The following is a 20,418-nucleotide window of genomic DNA, read 5'->3' on the forward strand; positions in this document are numbered from 1 at the left end:
TCAGCCTGCAGGCAGCCCGAGCAGATGGAGGCTAAAAACTACGTAAAGAAATAAATAAAAATACGTAGAAAATCACACATAGGCGTCTGCAGCTGCTGCCTTCGAGTGCACTTGTGAGACTCAAGTTTCTGAGCCCTGGGTGTGGAAACATGCTCCTGCTGAGAATTAATGTTTGGAGAACACAATGACAGAAAGGACCGATTATTTTATGAATAAATGAAGCTGGAGGGACTGTCCACAGCCTGCACAGAGAGCATTAGCAGGGCTGCCTGTCCAAACTCTGAGGTCAGGAGTTGGACTGCAGCTGACAAATATTTTCATTATCGATTACTTTGTCTGACAGTCCAAAACCCAAATATATTCAATTTACAATTATACAGCATGGAGCAAAGCAGCAAATCCTCACAAATAAGAACCTGAAACCAGCCAATATTTGGCCCTTTTCCTTGAAAAATACTCGGTCAATTATAAAAAGTAATTTTCTGTCGTCCGACCAATTGATGAATTGACTAATTGCTGAGGTTCTAGTCAGAAACTCAAATTCCTCAAGCACCAACAGCCTCAACAACACATCTTTTTTAATATCTGTTCAGTATAAAGTGTTTGGTAGTTCAAGCCTTGAACCTTGACACACCAGACATGCTGTGTTGTCACAGCAGCAAAAGCACAGGTGTTCCTAATTGCATTAATTAATAACAGCTCCATTCTTTTTAGGACATGCCAATGGCCCCCGGACCTGGAACACCTACATGGGATTCAGCCACCGTCAGTGTTATAAATAGCACCTGTGCTGTTCTTGTGACGTCAAGTCAAAACGTCTGTCATGACAAAGGGCAGCCAGGGTCCAGCAGCTTGTGTGCCTGAACAGTTTTAATGATTTGACCTCAGTGTCTTCCAGTTTGAAACATGCTCAGTCGGATGCTATGCCTGCACTTGGAGAAGCCACGGAGAGCAATTTATCACAACTCTTTTCCCTGACTCTTCTCTTTTATTGATTTTAAAAGCCCATTTTTTTTGATTGTGTCTCAGTTTTGAGGAACTGAGACCAGTATTTCCTAAAGTCATACATACTATTTAAACCATCTATTAAAACCCATTCAAATCCACGATTCATCCACAAAAGCATCTTCTCTGAGGTTTATTGACAGCTATCTCTAGAGTCTGGTTAAATCATGTATTCCCAGCATAGTTTAGCCACAATAACTGAAAACACTGCTCAAGTGTACTAGGCCTTTACATATGCTTCATTACCATGTATGCTAATTCTGGGCTGCTTGTGTTCTATTATGATCCCAAAACAACAAGTGCTTGCATCAGTGCACCAGTAATTGACATTTATCATAGCTACCTTGCATTTAGGTGTTGCTCAACTACAGCATGTCGGCTCAGTGGTGCGCCTAAATTTAGCTTCATTTGGGCTTTTAGTTACACCTGTGTGTTTCTCGCTGCGGGAGTTGTACAAAGATTTTCTGCTAAGGCGTGAAGATTCAGGAAAAAGGTTAAATTTTAGGTTAAAAGTTTCCTTCACAGATTCGCTCAGTTGTGTGATACATAATTTGAGGGCTGTAATGAAGCTGAGAAGTTAATGATCCTGTAGAAATGAGAGAACTTTTTTCTTTTTTTTTAAATTTAACCACTTTTTAAATGACGGAGAAGGCTGTAACATCATGCACATTATCTGTTATATGTACACCATAATCCCTTCATTCTGTGCAGTATTTTGCCCTCAAATCGCCCAATGCAAGAATGTATATAATGATTTTTACTTAAGCAATTTATTGAAAACACAAATTCTGTTTCTACATACTAAATATGATATCATGAAATTTAAACTTTGCTTGTTCTTTTCTGTGTTCTGAGACCCATAAATGCCACATTGCAGCAGCATCACAGCTGCATGATTAGTTTTCTTCCCAGTGCAGCTGTATGAACTATTCCTGATCTGCTGTGAAGGCAGCATTCATTCAGATGCACTTTGACAGATCAGTCCAGATTTGTGACTATGAACAAGTCTCTCCCACAGCCAGAAACAAGAAAACCAAGACAGCCTCACCACGAATTTCTCTCCAGTGACAATAAATGAAAGAGCAGATTTGTGGACAGTGACGGTTACTTGATTTTACAGACACAGTCAGATTTTCTGGTTCATGACTGCTGGCAAAAGGAGCAAAGCGTCTGCAGTTCACCCTCACTGAAGCAGCAGCAGTACATCTTTTCTGTGATGAAAGCCTCGGCTCTAGTTTGTGAAAGTTGTGACCTATAATTATGATGTTTCCCACCCAGAATATTTCCGGCTTTCACTGGAAGAAAATACTATCTAAAGGTGTTCATACTCACTGAGCATTTCTGAATAATTCTGGGGTCCCACTGCTTTGAATCTGTGTGGGTAGTTAGGTTATAATAGTGTAATCAAAAAATAAATGTGGTGTGTACAACTTCCCCTGAGGTACTCTCGTAATTATTGTTTGTTAACATTAAATTGCACGCTCTCATAATTTTCCCAGCAAGATGAGGAGGGGGAGTGCTCAGGTGAGTGTGTGTTTATTTGTGTGTGCGCAAGGAATGATGCATTGCAGGTTTTGAAGGTCTCTGTATGTATGATTTCTATGAACAGTCACTAATCAATATAGAAATACCATGGCGACAATTTGCTTGATGGACTGTGCAGAGTGTGCCACATACCTCATTCCCTCGTTTTATTTTATGCAACACTTTATTTTGCTTGCACAAACATGACGGCGTGTCATATGTCTCACTTTGCCCAAATGCATCTAATCTCCACTGTCATATGTTTTAAAATATTACTGGCTGTAATATTTAGTATATGGTCTTATTAGTTATTAGATAAAGAGTCTCCACCCTCTCTATTGGAGCCTTGTTTAATGTGGCAAACTCCAGCATGAGACAGATGTCACTTTGCCTAATCCTTTAAGCTGTAAAGAGGGAAGAGAAGAGCAAAAACAAGCTCAAATATGCAGGCTTTTATTTATAATATAATGTATGCCAGATCACCATCTCACGGTTCTACATAATACATTTAATACACTGATTATGCATCGTATCTTGATGATAAAGAAATGTATGATGCCGACTTCAATCTGCATACAAATAACACAACTTTACACTTTCAAATTGCGTGCAGTGCATACACTTAAGTCCAATTTCGTGTGCAGATGATACGCCAGTCCTTCCCATTAACTTCTGTGGAGAGCAGATCCATAGTCAGGTGACCTTCATCGTCATGGTAACAAAAATAAACAGGTGGTTAATGTAGTGAAATGGTCGCACTAGTCTAATGGTAACAAGTTCCCAACCCCTGTTTCAAAATGCAAATAAGAGCAATTTTGTGGAGCAGCACTCTGGAAAGCAGGTTACTCAGCTCCTTTTTTTAACGCGAGCAGCTGTAGATCCTGCAAAACCTTCCCGGCAGCGCTTGCAGTCTCATTTGGATTAATGAAATCAGTTCATTTATTGTCACATTTTCTGTTTTAACACTCCCATTCATCCATTGTTTTGCTTCACATGGTCTGATGTGGAAAAAGCCAGTTGGGTATGATTCCATATAGCACTAATTCTCTCCTTTCTTTAATTCGATTTAATATTTCCTTGCTCTGTCTTTATAGCACTGGGTGCTGCAATGACCCAGTTTCCCAATTGTGATCAATAGAGTTTTGGCTTATGCAGCTGGCTCCAGTTCCTCAGCGCTGCTTATGAAAGGATCAATACGAGCGAGGGAGAGGTCAGGTCTTACACTGCTGTTTGGTGGCTCCACAGTATCAAAGCCTTTCATGGCGCAGTGGTTCGATAGCTTGTTAGTATGCCTGACAATTTTCTGACAGAGCTTGAAATGCAAAATAAGACACACTCACTCTAAATATAAATCTGTCACTTTTTAAGCTGAGTCTGGTGTAAGACTTGCGTCGCATATGTACAGTAGTCTCTGCTGTTGTAATGGTTATTACACACCCACTCTTGTGTTCCTCTGGGTAAAACACGCTTTTAATCTTTCTCAATATCTGTGTCACTGGTGGATGTCGGAGGAAGTCTCAGCTTACTGTGCGTCTCTGGCTGCAATTACGCCACAGGAAGAGCAGGCAAAGTTCAGTTCAGTTCAATATTTGCAGGGGGGGAAGACAGAGAGAAAAACATACCTTACACAGCTCCGATAATCATTTGTAAAGTAATGCAGCTCACCTTTAGTTCCCCTCTGTGAGCCTCAGTCTCACCAGGACTGATGGCATCAGAAGGATGTGTTTTTAAATTCAGAATTTCATGATCTGGCAGACTTAGAGGATCAATCAGAACCTCATAGGGGACAGCGGGATGCTTCCAGGAAGAGGGGATGTGGACGCTCCAGCTCTCAGACTGCCCAAAGGTCCCTGCGGATAAAGACCAAATTCTCCATTTTAATGTTTTGCAGAATTGCACGACATGGTGCTGAAAGAATGTGACACAGTGAAAACTGTGGCTTCTTAAAATGTCACAATGTCTGAATTCATTTGAAATCATTTCTCTGCAGCAGTGCTCTGCTGTGCAGCACATCTCCTACAGAGCCACAGAAAAATGTAACCTGTATCTCCAATGTTTGAGGAATCAGGTTAAAAAATGAATGCCAAATTACTGCTTTTACATCCCTAAACATGTAAATGATGACATTTCCTCATGTGCAATTATTTTTCAAAAGAGTATGTAAAAATATCAAGATAATGTGGATTTCACTTTCATTTTTTCTGTCTACAGTCTGTCCAAAACTGATCATCATTAACTTAAATTTACGTACAAAAACACTGATAATGAGGATTTCAAGCCAGTGAGAGTCAATCAATGTACATGAAGGTTGAACTACCAACCGGTTAAGCTGACAGCTGTTTAAACGAATAGTTCAACATTTTGGGAATCACAAGAGTTCGATGAGATGATTGATACCTCTCTCATACTTAGTCATGAAATATGAAGCTACAGCCAGCAGCCACTTAGCTTAGCTTAGCACAAGGAGTGAAAATAGGTGAAAACAGCTCACCAACCAAAACTCACCAATTAACATGTTATATCTCCTTTGTTTAATCTTACAATCAATAACAGAATTATCTATCGGACAGTTTCACAGGTTCACTGTGTGTCAGCTGGTTTGTGGTAATTATTTAAATGTGCATCTGTTTGTTTGTTTGTTTGCCAATATGAGAAAAATAACACTAACAAAACAATTTTCACCAAAATGTTATGGCCGGACCTGCATCACGAGCTGAATGTCTTAACTCCAAATCTTTAATTACTGAAGCGATGTTCTGCTTGCAGGGTTCATATTGCTAAATGAATCTGCTTCAAAATGTACTTGACACTCTGCAAACATCGGGCCAGGTTGTTTTCAGCGTAGGAGTATCGTACTTGTTTACTAGCACTCTAGGCAAAATATAATTACTGTACTTGACGGGTACTTGAAGGTGACAGGCCACATACACAATACACGGAGAGTGGGAGAAAGCGGGGGACCGTAGGGGCCCAACAGTTCATTTTTACCTCAGAGTCTCCCAGCAGGTTCGTCCAGTCATGTGTCACATAGAGATGAACATGCCCATAAATAACAGCACCCCCCCCCCCCTTAATCACTGACAATGCTCAAGATTAATGATATTTGCATGAGCATCAATAATGTCTAAAAAGAGGAGACTGACAGATGCTAAATGACACCCACCTATGAATTCTCCATGTACACTCCAAAGGCGCACAGTGCAGTCAGTGGATGAGGTAAGCACCACTTGATCATTGTCAACAATCTGCAGGCTGGACCAGAATAAAGAGACATGAGATGAAATGGGAGAAGGCATTTCTGGCAGAACACTCTAAATCATCCACTCTGTTGGTACGTCTGATGGCAGATGCACCCCGGGCAGCGTCTCACCTATACTGATCATCTGTTTAAAAGACCTTCCCACACACACACAGTCTCTTCTACGCTTTGTTTTACAGCAGCAGAGGGAAGTTACGCTGCTCCTGCTGCCACCAACACCCCACACTGAGGATGATTGGCTGAACTAAGGATGTACGCACAGGGAGTTTTAAGTATACAACGAGCTAATGACACATCCAGACTCTCATCTCTGTTTGATGAGTTGCCCGAACTGTAGGCATCTTACATACCCAGTAATTCTGCAGGTGTGGGCACGCCAGAAGTTTTCAGCTGAATGAATATGAAAAAACAAACAGAAACACTCTCTCAAAAGGGATTTTGCATGTTCTGATAGACAGGACCACTTGGCATTTTCAATGGCTGTTTAATCAAAGTCAGCGGCGAGAGCAAAATGCGACTAACCTCTCAGTGATTTTTGCTCAGGGGCAAACTTTTCCATGTCATAAACATAGACGTAACCAATTCGGTCCGCAGCGTACAGCAACGTCGTCTTGTCCGTCTTTGCCAATTTTGTAATCTTTTGCTGGAATCTAGACTGCAAAGTGGAAATGAAAATCAGTGTAAATTTTCAATCACAGCACTGATATATCACCAGCTATTCATATTCATTACTTGGCAATAGCTCTAACAGAATGAAGGAGGTGGAATCAAACTCTAACAACACTTCAATCTCCCCTGTGGTGAGTAAATGTTACCTTCCCTGCAGACAGACTTAATACACTCCCTCAGATGATAGTCCCCTCCAAACATTCTGATAGTTGAAATAATTTAAAATGTGCCAGGCCACAAATTGTAGAAATTAATCATGAAGAAATTAAAGTACATGGAAATTTCTTAAATTCATTGTTGCTAGGTAACAAAACACAAGTGTGGTATGATAACAAGTTGTTTAAGGGGTTTTTGTGTAAAATATTAACTGCTAACCGCAGACCATTTCATATGCACACGTTTTATTTCAGCTTCGTGCCCTCCATGTTCACCCACCTTCCAGTATTAAGGATCCCTGCTTTGCATTATGTACTGTAGCTGCAAGGAAGGTACCTGCTAGTTGTTCAAAAACTTGAACTAAGCAGAGAAACAGCGCACCACAAATTAGGTTAACGTTTGATCAGCGATCTTGGAGGCAAGAGAAAGAGTCCCATCCCTTTGTATGCAGAAGTGAAAGCAAGAAATGCTGTTAAGTTAAATCTCTTACAGCTTTGAAGCTGCCCACAAATTTCCCTCCACTGAGCACGCTCCAGAGATTCACGCAGCCTTTTAAAGAGAAAATAGATAATTAACAGCGTATTGACAGGCTGTAAAGTGCAGTCATGTGCTGTAATTGGTGCATCCATAACACCGACCCATTGCCCCAGACGTCACGAGAGCTGTGGCCGAGGAAAACTGCCTCAACGTGGAGTTCTTTAGGAAAGTGATACTTGGAACACTTGTGTCCATTGCTGTGTAAGAGAAAAGAAAACATCAAACCAATGCAATATTCTAACGACATCAGAGGTTCATTTCATCATTCACTTTGAAGCTCCAAAATCACCTTCAACATTCCGGTGTTCAGCTGGAAGAGGGGTGACAAACCGACACTGTATACGTCCTGAAACCACGTTCCACACTATAATCTCTCCATCATAGCTGCTGGTGGCGAGGAGAGATGGAGGACACTGTGCCACACAAAGGATGTCCTCTTTATGGCCGTTTTTCTGAGGGAATACAGAGTTATTACTATCATTAAGTGTCTTTAAATAATTGCAAGGATAAAAAGTTAATTAATGCCAAGTGAAAATGAATTTGCAGCTCAACAGGACACAGTAATTTTATTTTCAGTTAAGTTATGGCTGAGTTGTTTGGAGGGATCTCACACAAAAAGATAAAGTCTACTACATTCCCCATCACTTCAGCATTTACCCAACTGTGGAAATGTGTTAAAGCATCAAAGTTTATCTCTTTATCTCTCAGATGGGCAAGAGATGTGCAAAGTTTCTATCAGTTAGTCCTCTTCTTTTAACACCACGATATATTTTCTAACAGATAAAACCTGATATCACACTATACAGATCACATACAGCTGACAGAAATAGTTTTTTGGGAAAAAAAATAAACATATTTTCTTTCTTGCCAAGCTTTAGATGAGAAAATTGATACCATCTCATGTTTGTTTGTTAATATTAAGGTATACCTGGTTTGTCCATTAATATACATTATAAAAACATAGCAATAAGTGCCAAATTATGTTTTTACATACCGATACATTTGAATGAAAAACTCCACTCTTTGTACTAAGCTAAGCTAACGGCCTGCTGGTGGTAGTTTATATCGATCAGGCATTTTACAGACACAGGAGTGTAATCAATCTTCTCAAAGCAAATAAGCGTATTTTCCCAAAACGTCAAACTATTTCTCAAACTTTATCGATCTGGAAATGATCGAGGAGTTTGCGCCCCTCACAGAATAAGCGGACATCTTGAAGTATCTCTCTGAAGAGCTAAGGTGTCTCATTAAACAGTAGAGAGGGATCGTGGATGTTTCAAGCCACGTGTGACTGTCAAAGACTTTTCACTGAAGTCTTGATTTTGCTTACAGTACCAAGTGTGTCACACATTTTGGATCAGCGACCGACTTGATGTCAACCCCCCGAGCGAGCAGACAAGCCAAACATTACTCCTGTCTCTGTACTTCACACTGATACAAAGCCATTCATCTTGTTCTTTATGTGTTCATCTCTCACTGAACTCAACAGGAACATTTTGCTCGGAGCGATGCTGCCAACAAGAAACTACAGAAATCAGTAAAAACATATGGGAAGCAGATGGCATTTTTGACTTAGGCACTGATTAGCGAACTTACTATAAATTGTCTTCCAAGCCAAAGTGAGATATTTAGCTGAACTGGGCCATGTTTTCATTTTTTTATGAGATGCAACACAACACTGACCATCTGGAGGAACAGAAAAATGAACCCGAGGCTCAGTGGATAAGGAAAAGAGACGAATATATATAGAGCAACCCATTGATCTTCTCCCTGCAGGCCATTAATGAAAAACAATTTCAAGAGAGAGCTCTGTAGATAATCAGAGGGGTCAATCTTCTTACTGGCCACTGTAATGCAATCTTTCGGCTCTGTTAATGGGCCTCTTTGGGGGTGAGTGTAACCACCAGCCATAATGAAAGAGATGGAAAGGGACTCAGTGTCACCTCCTCCGATGAATCATACAGAATTAGTGAGAATCCATTTTCCCTCCTACAGCTCATGTAAAGAGAGAACTGCCTCCTGCAAGAGGGGACCTGGTCACATGATACAGGTGAAGGAACTCCAGTATACAGTATTGTGTGATATTACTGGGTACTGATAGTACAGCAAGGCTGCATTAATTATATGACTAAATACTTGCAAAACAAATTACATTCCCATCAGCCTCAGCTACACTTTGTGTTGAGTGCTACTTAACAGATATTAGCATGCTAACAAGCTAAATTAACATGCTGAATTTAGTTAACATTGTGTCAGCTAGACATCAACGTATTAGCATTGCCATTGTGAGGATGTTAGCATACAGATGTGAGCAGCTCAAAGCATCACCGTGCCTCTGTATAACCTCACAGAGCAGCCAGGATGACTGTAATCTTGTGTTTTCATACAGCAGTAGATGGAAAATACTGAATTTCGCCCAATTTTGCCCTTAGAAGTGTTGTAGTGGCAAGTCATCAAATCAAATCAGTGGTTTCTTTCACAGTTGGAAACTAAATCTAAACCCTAAAAAAGTCTGTCACAATGATCAATGATGAGAAATAGAAATCCCTAAAGAACATCAATTGTGTTGGCAGCGATCTGACGTGCCTCGGGTTACAAAACTATATATCTTCATCGCTTTTTGATAATCATGTGGCTGAACTTTTTCTTCCCAAAAATTAACCCTGATATCATTTTATGTGCAAACAAAAATGTGCCAGAAAAATCACAAGGGATAAAGTACTGATGTAACCCTGTATGACACAGCCGTGGGCCTGCGTAGGGCATTCGGTGCACACCTTGTGTTCTGAACTGAGTCGGTGAAAAAACCATCCTCACATTTCAGTGACAGCTCTGGAGCAGAGGCTGTCATAAACTACAGGTACACTCACAGGTCAAAGCTTGGTGGCTCTGGGACACAAAGAAAAGCTATGCGATGTGACGACATTCACAACGATGTGCATGGGAGAAAACTTTGTTAATACGATCAATATAATCATATATTACACTATATGTACTAATATACTGCACATGCAACATGGGTACAGGAAGATGGTACAATGTGTAGAAATGTGTATGCAGTGGAAAGAGGGAGAATAAAACAGAGATGGGGGGGATGGAGTAACTCGCTGCTTGAATTGAATTTGTTTCTGCAGGCGATGCTGCACAGTAGGGCAGAGATCATGGAGACTTTGTTACCCATCGTCTCTGAGCTTTCCAGCCAGTCAGCAAAAACGATTCTTATGACCAAAGACCACAGTGTCCTCCGTTTGTCCATCTCATATGAACACTGAACCGGCAGGGAAGCTTTATTTTCACAGCCCTGTAGGTGACTGAGACAGAGCATGCACAGAACTGGCCAAGCACCCCTACTACAGCGAATAATGGACAGTGATGAGCTGGTGTGTAAACAGCATGTTAATGCTGTATTTCACTTTCATTATTTCGTATACGAGCACTTAAATGCATACAAGGCATCATATTTCAGTTTGTATGTAATCTATGCAGGTATCTTGTTACCATGGCTGTCAAATACATGTCATGTATGTAATGAAAAGTAATGGAGTAATATAAGACTGCATTCCTCGAGTATAATTGTACAGTACAGTACTTACGTAAATATAAATCATTACTTTCCAAAAAATGCAGATTTTCTTTCACTGTTCAATAAATAAAATACACTGGATCAACGAAAAGGTTACGTTTGTGGTAAGTGAATAACTGCAGAGCTAGCACACATTGTGCATCATACGTTCGGTTAACGACTAAAAGACTCAATTTGTCCTCCTGTCACCTCCAACACAGAGCGCTGTGCTTTCGAGAAATGGAAGAATAACGATTGAATGCAGCTAATGTTTCTACCGCTGCCATCGCATCTGAATGAAACAAATGTCACAATGGGAATACAAACTCTCAGTCCGAGCCCATTGAACCACTTATTATTTTGGGTTGCCTGAACATCTTTTCTCAAAGTTGTTGTCAAGACAGTTTTCTGTTCATTAATCACCAGATCGTCCTGCCATGAAGGCTGCGGCCTCTGGACGTGATGAAGGTCCCCGTGTGTGTCCTGATGAAACACAGATGCACCGTCAGCAAACAGGAGACATTTTACATCTCCATATTAATACCTTTTCTTATGTTTGGATCATAGCAGCTGATAGAACATCTTCTTAGCACGTTAAAATTCTTATTAACTAGACAATGACAAGAACAAGGGTCATCTGCCAGGCGGCAAAAAATGTGCACACTTCTTTCTCATTTATGATGAAATTCAAAACAGGCTATATGTGGCATGAGCTATGAGTTGTTTTTTGTTGTTGTTTCAGAATGTTGAGCTGGTAATAACAATGTAAACAAATGCAAATGGGATGCAATACGATGGAGGGATGGAGGAACTGGAGAAATAATTGGAATGGGATTTCTGAAACTCAGCTGACAAATAATACCTAGAACTCATGTCTTTGCTTTTGTACTCACTGAGTAAATGTCAATCTTGCGGTCCCGGCCGACAGACATCACATGGCTTCAAACATAAATTGCACAAACCCAACATGGATTAAAATTTATACTGAGCCAAGAACATTTGCCAAATATCACATCATTACTCACAAATTCCTGTGAACTTTCAGAAAGATGCAGTCGCACACTTCGTGACATTCACCATCTACAGGAAAGATTGAAAGCGATTTTTCACAATTATTGGATAAAATAGTATTTCAAACTGCTTATTTTGAGGGAGTAACAGAAATGTCCCGTACATACCCTTCTTTAGTGTCTTTAGGCACTGACCATTGTTGAAGTTCCAGATCTTTAAACAACCGTCTGTCCCGCCTGTGATGAGTCTGCAAACACAGGAACACACTGTAGTGTGATGAAGAAAATAGATTTTATGGAAACATTTTCACAAGCTGCATCATGTACTGAACCTCCTCCCTTTGGAATCGAAAGTCATGCAGGTGATGACTGAACGGTCACGTGTGCCACCAAATTCAAACACCTGACGGCCAGTGTCAAAATCCCACACTTTCACCACCTGAAACCAACATTTGGAGTTAATTACCCAGCTGATATGTGTCAGGAAAATCTGATATTCATGTTCCTGCTTTAATCCACACTAGATTCATTTTTCAGTGCAAATATGAAGCTGGTCATCTGTGTCCGTGGTGCTGTAAATTATTAATTTACTCACAGATCCCCCTGCGCAGCTGACAACTTGACGAAACTCCTCGCTGTAGCCGCAGCACATTACAGGCTCATTATGTGAAACAGTCAGACGGCTGTGAAGCCGTGGCCTTAGAGAGGAAAAAGATAACAAAATGAATAACAGGGAGATGAACATTAAGGAGCAGCAGTCCTCTCCGAAGAAAGAAAATCTTAAATTCTGTGTCTTTTGGTTGAAAATGGGACGTTTAATTGCTTAAAAGGAAATCATCAACTTCTTCTTTTTTTTTTAGTTTTAGAACTTCACAAACTCGTCATCCTAAAATTGGCTCAGAGGAGGAATATTTTCAAAATATCTTCAGAGAGTATTTGATTCTATGATGAATAAAGCACAAAGCCGTGCCAGCCAACCTTATCTTCAGGGAGAGCACAGCCATACAGTCTGCTGCGATGTAGAGGGATTTCATGGCAGAGGAGTACGAGCATGCAGATATGTCACCGTGAATCGCACTTGCTTTTGGGTCTGCTGTAAACAGGCAACACTGATCTTGAATATCCCAGATCTGAAATGGGAACAGATGAACAGCGATGGAAGAAGTCGTCACACAATAAGGAAAAGTGATGCCACGCTAAAGAAATACTGCATTACAAGTACGAGTCCTGATTTTTTGAGTGAAAGATATGTGACTTGAAGTATCAGCAGAAAAAGCACTTATCATGCAGAGTGACTCCTGTCAGTGTCACACTACACTACTGGATCATTGTTATTGATGTGTGTAAGCAGCACTGAGACATTGCAGAGATTTATATTGCTTTTTATACTGCTGTTAATCTGGAATAATGCATCATGGTTTATTAGCTGATAATACATTTATGCATAAACCCTTAATCTGAAAAGTAGCTTGTAACTGTAGCATAATTGTAGAGGATTAGAAGTAAAAAGTGGCATAAAAAGTGTCTCAAAATATTCCTTAAAAGAGAAAAGTCTGCGGTGGTTAATGTATAAACATGACTTTGGATCAGTTAGATCATGCAAAATCACAAGTGAAACGTAGAAAATGAGTCATGAATCACTTTCACAGTGCTGTCTGTGGAGACAGAGAAGATCTGACTGTCCTCTGGGTCAATGCAGAGGTAGACGACGGGAGCACAGTGACCTTTCAAAACACCAGCTGGTTTTCTAAAACAGAAGAACAGTAATTAACAGTAATTGTTAATTTTCTTAAAGAAAGAACACTGAAATCTGATTCCTCACCCAGAAAAATGTGGGTTCCACAAGCGGATGAGTCTGTCCATTCCTCCGGTGACCAGCAAGCTGTGCCTCTGACAGAGGTCAAATGTCTTCACACCTTTTCGGATGGTGAAAACTGTCTGGTCACATGACGCACGGAGCTGCGGTGTCCAGCTCAATTGGACCTTCTTGCTCTTACCTTCGTAGCAGGCCTCTCTGATCTCACTCAGCTGCTGCTCGGCATCTGTTAAAGGCAGCACGCGGCCTCAAGAGGGACAAAATAAAAGCATTTTATCACAAGGCCGTGAGCATCGATCAAAACAGCCCTTTTGGATCAAGGGTAAATCATTACCAGAATAAATAGCCAAGCTGGCAAGTGGACATGTGTGATCACCCCCCCACCACACACACAGACATGCTGGCATTGACTGGCGAATTTGTGATAGATGAGTCATCAAGCGTCATCCCTCACAGCTCCTCCAAAGCTGAGTTTAATGACTGCACGTCGTAGAGTGAAGGGATTTAATACTTTCTACTATCCTCGTCAGCAACGTAATGTTTTGTTTGGATGTTAAATCACAGAAAAAGTCAAGGAGAATACGCAGGTGTAAGTCAGTGTGTGTTTTAAATCCGAGTCACGATAATGAGAATCTCACATTGTTATTATCCTGATGGCGCTGAGCATGTGCCAAAAAAAAAGAAATTACCTATAACGAGAGAGGAAGACTCTTCATTTGATGAGGAGACGACAGCTTGAAAACTTTCAAAATATTTTGCCTAAATATAGAGAGAAAAGTTAGTTGCTAGTTGTCTATTTCAGTATCATCTGTTCATAATGCTCGTATATTTACTGTTATGTGGCCTCTGCAGATACTGTGAGTTGTCACATGTGTCTTGGTAAGGGAAGCATTGACATGGAGAGGTAATTTGTCACCTGTGTCACCCAGTCCTGATGAACCTTCCATCTGACAAACGTCACGTTGGGAGAAAGCACTGCATTGTCAATCGCTATGCTGGGCATATTTTCAATTTTCGGTAGTTTATTCCACAATCTATAAAAAGTGAGATGTACAATCAGGCACAATCAGAACCGGTCACATTTTCTGAGACAAACCCTCACATATGTACAGACCATAATTAGTGTAATTGGCTGTGGAACCCAAAGGAAGCGGAAGCTATAATTTTCTACCACATCTTTGGAATGGCCACTCCGATGATTGTCAACCAAGCTATTTTTTCACTGTACAGATACACTCCGGTCCATTTTAAGCAGAGCAAAATAAGTGCATGATTACTACTGTCAAAGTGAAATGCACGTGTTTCCAGCCTGGATACACGGAAATGTTGTTGGACTCCATGGGTGCAATACAATGACCTGCCAGTCAATGAATCACTCAGCACTGACTGACTGGAAATATAAAACACAGATTTCCAAAGGTTCATACAGCCTGGAAAAATGATGCATCTGCAACTGATTTAAAGGAATCAAAGCAGCTCTTATTCAACTGGAAACTAGACATTTTTATCCAGAAGGTAAAACATATTCCCTTGCTTTGTTCTGAATATCGGCTCATCAAAGGTCAATATTTTGTGATATAATCAAGAGATTCTTATATTCTAAAGAAAATATGAAAACTGCATTATGTTGAAAATTGCATTCACTGAAAATGTGAATAAAAATCCAGCGATAAGCAAAGACCTTTCAAAAGAAAAACCTTAAGAAAAGAGTCATACTCTTCCTCAGTTAAAACAGCTTTGTTACTGTATGAATGCAAAGGTGTCTTTGCACTTACAGTATTGAAAAAATTACATATCTTATTCTACTGTAATAATACCTTTCCAGTGTGTTTATGACACCTTGCCATGGCATATTTTAATTCCTGTTCAAATGACACTGAAAAACATATGAGTGAATAGGTGTAGTAAGTCTTTAGAAAAGCACAATTACCTGAGAGTATCTCCAACAGATGATATTAGAATGATAGTCACACAACCCTGAAACACAAACACAAAAGTTAACCTCTCTCAGTATTAATCAGGGAGCATATAATGAATGATTTTTGTTTGATAAGTGCATCAGATTTGAACAAGAGGTCCTACCTCAGTGTCCCCATACAGAATACAACATTTATCAGGGCCAGTGCGGCTACGAGGAAACAAATCATCATGTGTGTTTGGACTTTTTGTGATAGTTGGAACGTGCTAACAAGCAGTCTTGTTACTCACCTGTAGTCTAAAGTCAAAGGCACTGTGTCTAACACATTGATCTGGCAATAGGGCTCCAGAGTGGAAAGCTCATAAAGTTGGATTTCTCTGTCCCTGCAAGATAACGAAGACACGCTCAGTAAACAGCAAGAAGAGCCTGGGACCTGCAGTTAAAGAGAGTAATCAGTATACTCAGTAAATTTTTTGGTCTTTCAGTCATTTTATTAAAGCTTTTCTCATATTACCCTGTTCCAATCATCAGCTTGTTGTACTCTGTCATCAGGGTGAAATCACTCGCCCACTTTGACTTCCTGTTTGCAGGTCCTTCATTCTGCAGAAAGAACACATTCATGCGTTAAAAACCAAATTCAAATGAGCAGTGAACATAGTTTTGAGCCATTGTCGCCCATGTCCCTGCTGTAAATACTCACAAGACCACCAAAGGTATTAATCAGCCTCATTCACTCCAATTGTTTAAAATGTAATTATATAGTGAGCCATTTTTAAGGATTTGTGTCTTCAGTACAGACCAGCGGATTGAGTGCCACAGACAGTACTGAAGTGCTGAAAGGTGGACTAAAGCATTGTTGGTCATTTCATGGGATTTGTTGACAATAAGAAAAAGACAGAATGACATCAGACTGTGTACAAAAGCTAAAACATACAAACACGTGTTTGGTCTTCAGTGGTTTCAGTTCAGGGCTCCAGTAGCAAACGACCCCGTCTTCTCGCACTGTGACGGTGGTGCCGTCCTGGGTGGAGTGGACGTTGGCGATGGGGATGCCGTGACACAGTGTTTTCATGGTGGCTGGCAGAGTGAAGGCCACCTGCTTACTGCGCCGTGCAGTTTCCTGCCTCTCTTTGTACTCCTGCAGCATGTGTGTGCAGAAGTCACCCTGCATCACATCACTTAGTGTTACAACTGTTCAGGTTGTCTGTCCTCCAGGTTTGTAGTCATTATCGTGGTTTCAGAAGGGGGAGACCGCAAAAGTTAGAAGCTCTCGTGTGGAGGAAATTATGAAATTTGTCAGAATGTCTTACAAATTAATGGCAGCCGTATTATAAAATGGAAATGCTGTGTAATTGCTGTAATTTATTCACTGACCTTACTTAAAATCACATAACAGTTCATACTCATTCATACTTTATGACAGATGAATATCTTTTAGTGTATCCTCACTAAAAAGAACATTGTCCTGTATCGTCATTTCTAAGAATATGAAGTGCCAAAAGTATGGATCAAATACATTTTTAATGCAAAATGTTCAGAGCAGTTTGGAATCAGGATTTTGAAGAGTGAGGGGGACATGCCCTCCCACCCCCTGTGGAAATTACACTGTTATATATGAATGCAAATGTTAACTTGAGTATTTGACTTGAAATATCTTCTAATCGCTTAACAAACCAGAGCAATTTTTCTTCAGCTTTACAATCCACACAACCTGTTAAAATTGACTAACTATCCAGCGGAAGAACAAAACATTGAATACATATTAAAAATTAAGTCGAGCATCAAGAGTCAATACTCGGGAAACCACTGCCTCTGAGTCAGCACAAGACAAATGTGTTAGTGTACAGTCAACTTGGCAGTAGGAAAGCTGATTTAGTCCGAAACATTGTGTTCAGTTACACTTGCTTCACAAATCCTAATTGAATTTCAGTTGGCGAAATAACCCTATCATATTTCACAGTGGCCTAACTTTTTTATTACAGATTCCTGTTAGCATGCATGGAAAGGCTCTCCTTACAGTGAATAAAAAGGCTGCATGCTCCATAAGAAACAAATATGAATTTCACCTCACCCATGAAATCCTTCCTTGGCCTGAATAATCAATCTTCTTAAATAACCCTTGAATCTGCGCACTGCTCTGTGAAATCCAGAGAACAAAAGATTGAAGCACAATGATGCTTATTGTAAATTAGTCAGATAATTGCAAAGGCTTGTCCTTAATTGCAAACACAGAGAGCACAGAGATGTGAGAATCTGACAGAGAGTGAGATATGAAGAGAAATGTCACGCTGTCTTACTGTCTTAGGCAAAGCCAAACACTTCTTCACTATATGTCCAAACTTCTTCACATCAATGGATCTCAAGCCACCCGTTTCAAAATCCTTTTAAAGAAATATACAGTCACATCTTCCAGAAGTGAATAACCAGATTTGAAAGGTGCAGCTTATACACTACCTCAAATCCTAATTTTAGTTTCTGGAGGCTGTCGAGTGATATCGTCTCGTCAATCTTATGGGAAAGAGACAAATGGTGACATTATGCTGTGACATAAGCCATGTACCATCATGTGGGGTGATTATTCATATTATAAGACAGCGCAGTGCACAAAACCAGTTTAACTTGCAGACATTTTTTTTTTTTCAGACCACTCATATGCACTCACCAGGCAGTTCATAAAAATACAAACCAAGGTTAAGGAGGCCATAGGAACATGTGTTTTCACACTGAACACTGTTTAATTACCCACACACATGATTAAGGCTCCACCTCTGAGCAGTATCTGTAACAGCCACCAGCAGCCATGACATGTCTCTGAGATGCTCACACAAGGCCAGATGACAGGCCATGCTCTTTGTGTTAATGGCCTCTCTTCAATTTGCAAAGGTTTCCTAGCAACGGGTCCTCGATCCATGACACTCTTTGATCTATTATTAATAAATAACAGGGATAAACAGCCTAATTCCTCAAGGATGTAACCGGGGTCAGACTTCCCCCACGGTTTCTCCTGAAATGTCGGGCTAATTGTTTAATCAGTCAGAGTGATGGAAGTGCTGAAACGTTCACGTAACCTCGACTGCTTTGCAAATCCCTCTATTAGAGCTGCATAACTTTGAACTCCTGAGCCTGTTCCGCCTAATCCGTTATGGCACATTGCTCATTACATTAAGCACAGGAGTGTGACTGACATCTGCAACTGGAACCCACAAACTCGGGCCGGTGCATTTGCACCAGTCATCATTCCATCATTCCTGTCAGCCTGAAAGCTTGAATATGAATCTACTAGGGTCTTTTAGAGCAGTTGGCTTGCTCAGCATCTATGTTTGTTTTACTCTGGCCTGAAACATGGCCATCCTGGGCTCTGGGACAGATTGTTATGCCTGATGCGCTGTCAGGCTGCGAGTAAATTGATCATCAGCTTGATTTAAAATGGCATTTTTGGCATTACCTCACATTCATTCTCCTGCGGGTGAGATATGTCTCAGCTGTAGTTGAGTTTAAGCGCTTTGGAAAGAGACTGTACGCTGACAACTCGAGCAAAGTAACACTCCAGTGACACCTTGAGGCTGAAAGCAGCAACTTTCGGAAAGCAGAGTCAATGAGAAAGGGTGGAAATCTATCATGGCGCTGAAATAATCTAGATTTAGGCCAATTTTGTAGATGCAGAAAGGTTCAAATAGGTCACATGTACGTGTGGGATTTATGTTTGAAACAGACATTTTGAAAGGTGTACCTGGAGGCTGCAGGGTCCGTGAGCTGAGTCAATACCGTGCTGTTGTTGTCTGATGATTTCAGCCTGGTCTCCGAGTGTGACAGAGAGTCTTCGTCTGTTCTGTTTCAGCAGCTCTGCAACCAACCATTCAGGCTGTTCTTTTCTGTCCTCGCTGACACCCACTCGTCTCAGCGCTGAGAAGTCATCAGTGACTTTCTCACCCTGACTACCTGGCCCAGGGCTGTTTCTCATCCTCTCATCTGCATTCCTCAGTTCAGAGAGGATGCTGGAGGATTTAAGATGTCATTTTGATTAAATGCCTGCACTGTTCTTATACTGTGTTCTTATTATGGGTAATTATTGTTTTGGCCTCATTCAGAGTACATGAGAGGTGATGTTATTGTATCCTCAATGACTCATGGTAACAAACATTGCTATAAAAAAAAAAAAAGCCACTGGAAAATAACTATAAATTCATCTCAGGAATGTGATCATAAGCTCCAGGTGAGCAGACTTGCTTTATTACATGGTGACTGCTCAGTGCTGCCACAGATGGAAACTCAAGCGCCATGACAACAGTAAACATTTTCTAAACATGACAGAGAGGAAAGGCCTAAAGCACGGTCCCATTACCCATGTCTGGACATTAAAAGCGCAAAGATATGATAAAAGCAGTACTGAATAGGAATGGAAGTCCACATAAGCATGTGATTCACAGCGGTTGTAAGGACAACTGAAGAGCAGATTACCTGGTCACACGCTGGGTTTCCAGCCTTCCTGAAGCTGAAGAGGAGCGAACCTTTTTCCCCAGTGGCATCGTTGTTTGATGGTGTCTCTTAAAGGCTGGTGTGATGTAAAAAGCAGATTTTAGTGCAGCACATTTCCTCAGTCTAACCTCCAAAGCGATGTTAATCAGACAGATCTACCTGACACTCACTCTAACATTACACCTGAGCAGAGCAGGCGGCCCCGTGGTAACTAAGAAACCAAGAGTGACAACTGAGACTGCAGACAAGACACTAACAGCTTTATATGTTCAGTCTTGTTAAAAAAAATACCAGTATACTGCTCTTTTCACATTGCATTTTAATCAGTTAACCATTGTAGCAGTTTTCAAGCAATCACAGATGAATTCATCTCATTAATGTTAAAGCAATTTCACATTTTCACTGCAACTACCAGGGGAATTAATACATTAAACAAAGAGATAATTAATATTCCTGCTGGATAGACTTGGAAAATAATGCAAAAGA

At 40.6% G+C, this 20,418-nt stretch overlaps 1 protein-coding gene across 1 annotated transcript; it reads right to left on the reverse strand.

Moving 5' to 3' along the window:
- Positions 1 to 3,037: 3,037 nt before the first annotated feature.
- wdr95 (WD40 repeat domain 95) lies at positions 3,038 to 19,982 on the reverse strand. Its single transcript, XM_076735151.1, has 25 exons — positions 19,915 to 19,982; positions 19,187 to 19,451; positions 16,391 to 16,621; positions 15,971 to 16,056; positions 15,747 to 15,839; positions 15,621 to 15,699; positions 15,469 to 15,515; positions 14,455 to 14,572; positions 14,228 to 14,297; positions 13,545 to 13,785; positions 13,364 to 13,469; positions 12,701 to 12,852; positions 12,318 to 12,420; positions 12,055 to 12,161; positions 11,891 to 11,970; positions 11,738 to 11,792; positions 11,606 to 11,651; positions 11,136 to 11,195; positions 7,440 to 7,602; positions 7,252 to 7,347; positions 7,104 to 7,162; positions 6,311 to 6,443; positions 6,139 to 6,178; positions 5,693 to 5,781; positions 3,038 to 4,379 (listed from the first exon to the last, which is right to left on the reverse strand). Exons 1-25 carry the CDS (start codon positions 19,980 to 19,982, stop codon positions 4,153 to 4,155), a joined length of 2,814 nt encoding a protein of 937 aa, XP_076591266.1. The 3' UTR covers positions 3,038 to 4,152.
- Positions 19,983 to 20,418: the final 436 nt, after the last annotated feature.

The sequence above is a fragment of the Chaetodon auriga genome, chromosome 7 (assembly GCF_051107435.1).
Source record: "Chaetodon auriga isolate fChaAug3 chromosome 7, fChaAug3.hap1, whole genome shotgun sequence".
Classification (NCBI taxonomy): Eukaryota; Metazoa; Chordata; class Actinopteri; order Chaetodontiformes; family Chaetodontidae; genus Chaetodon; species Chaetodon auriga.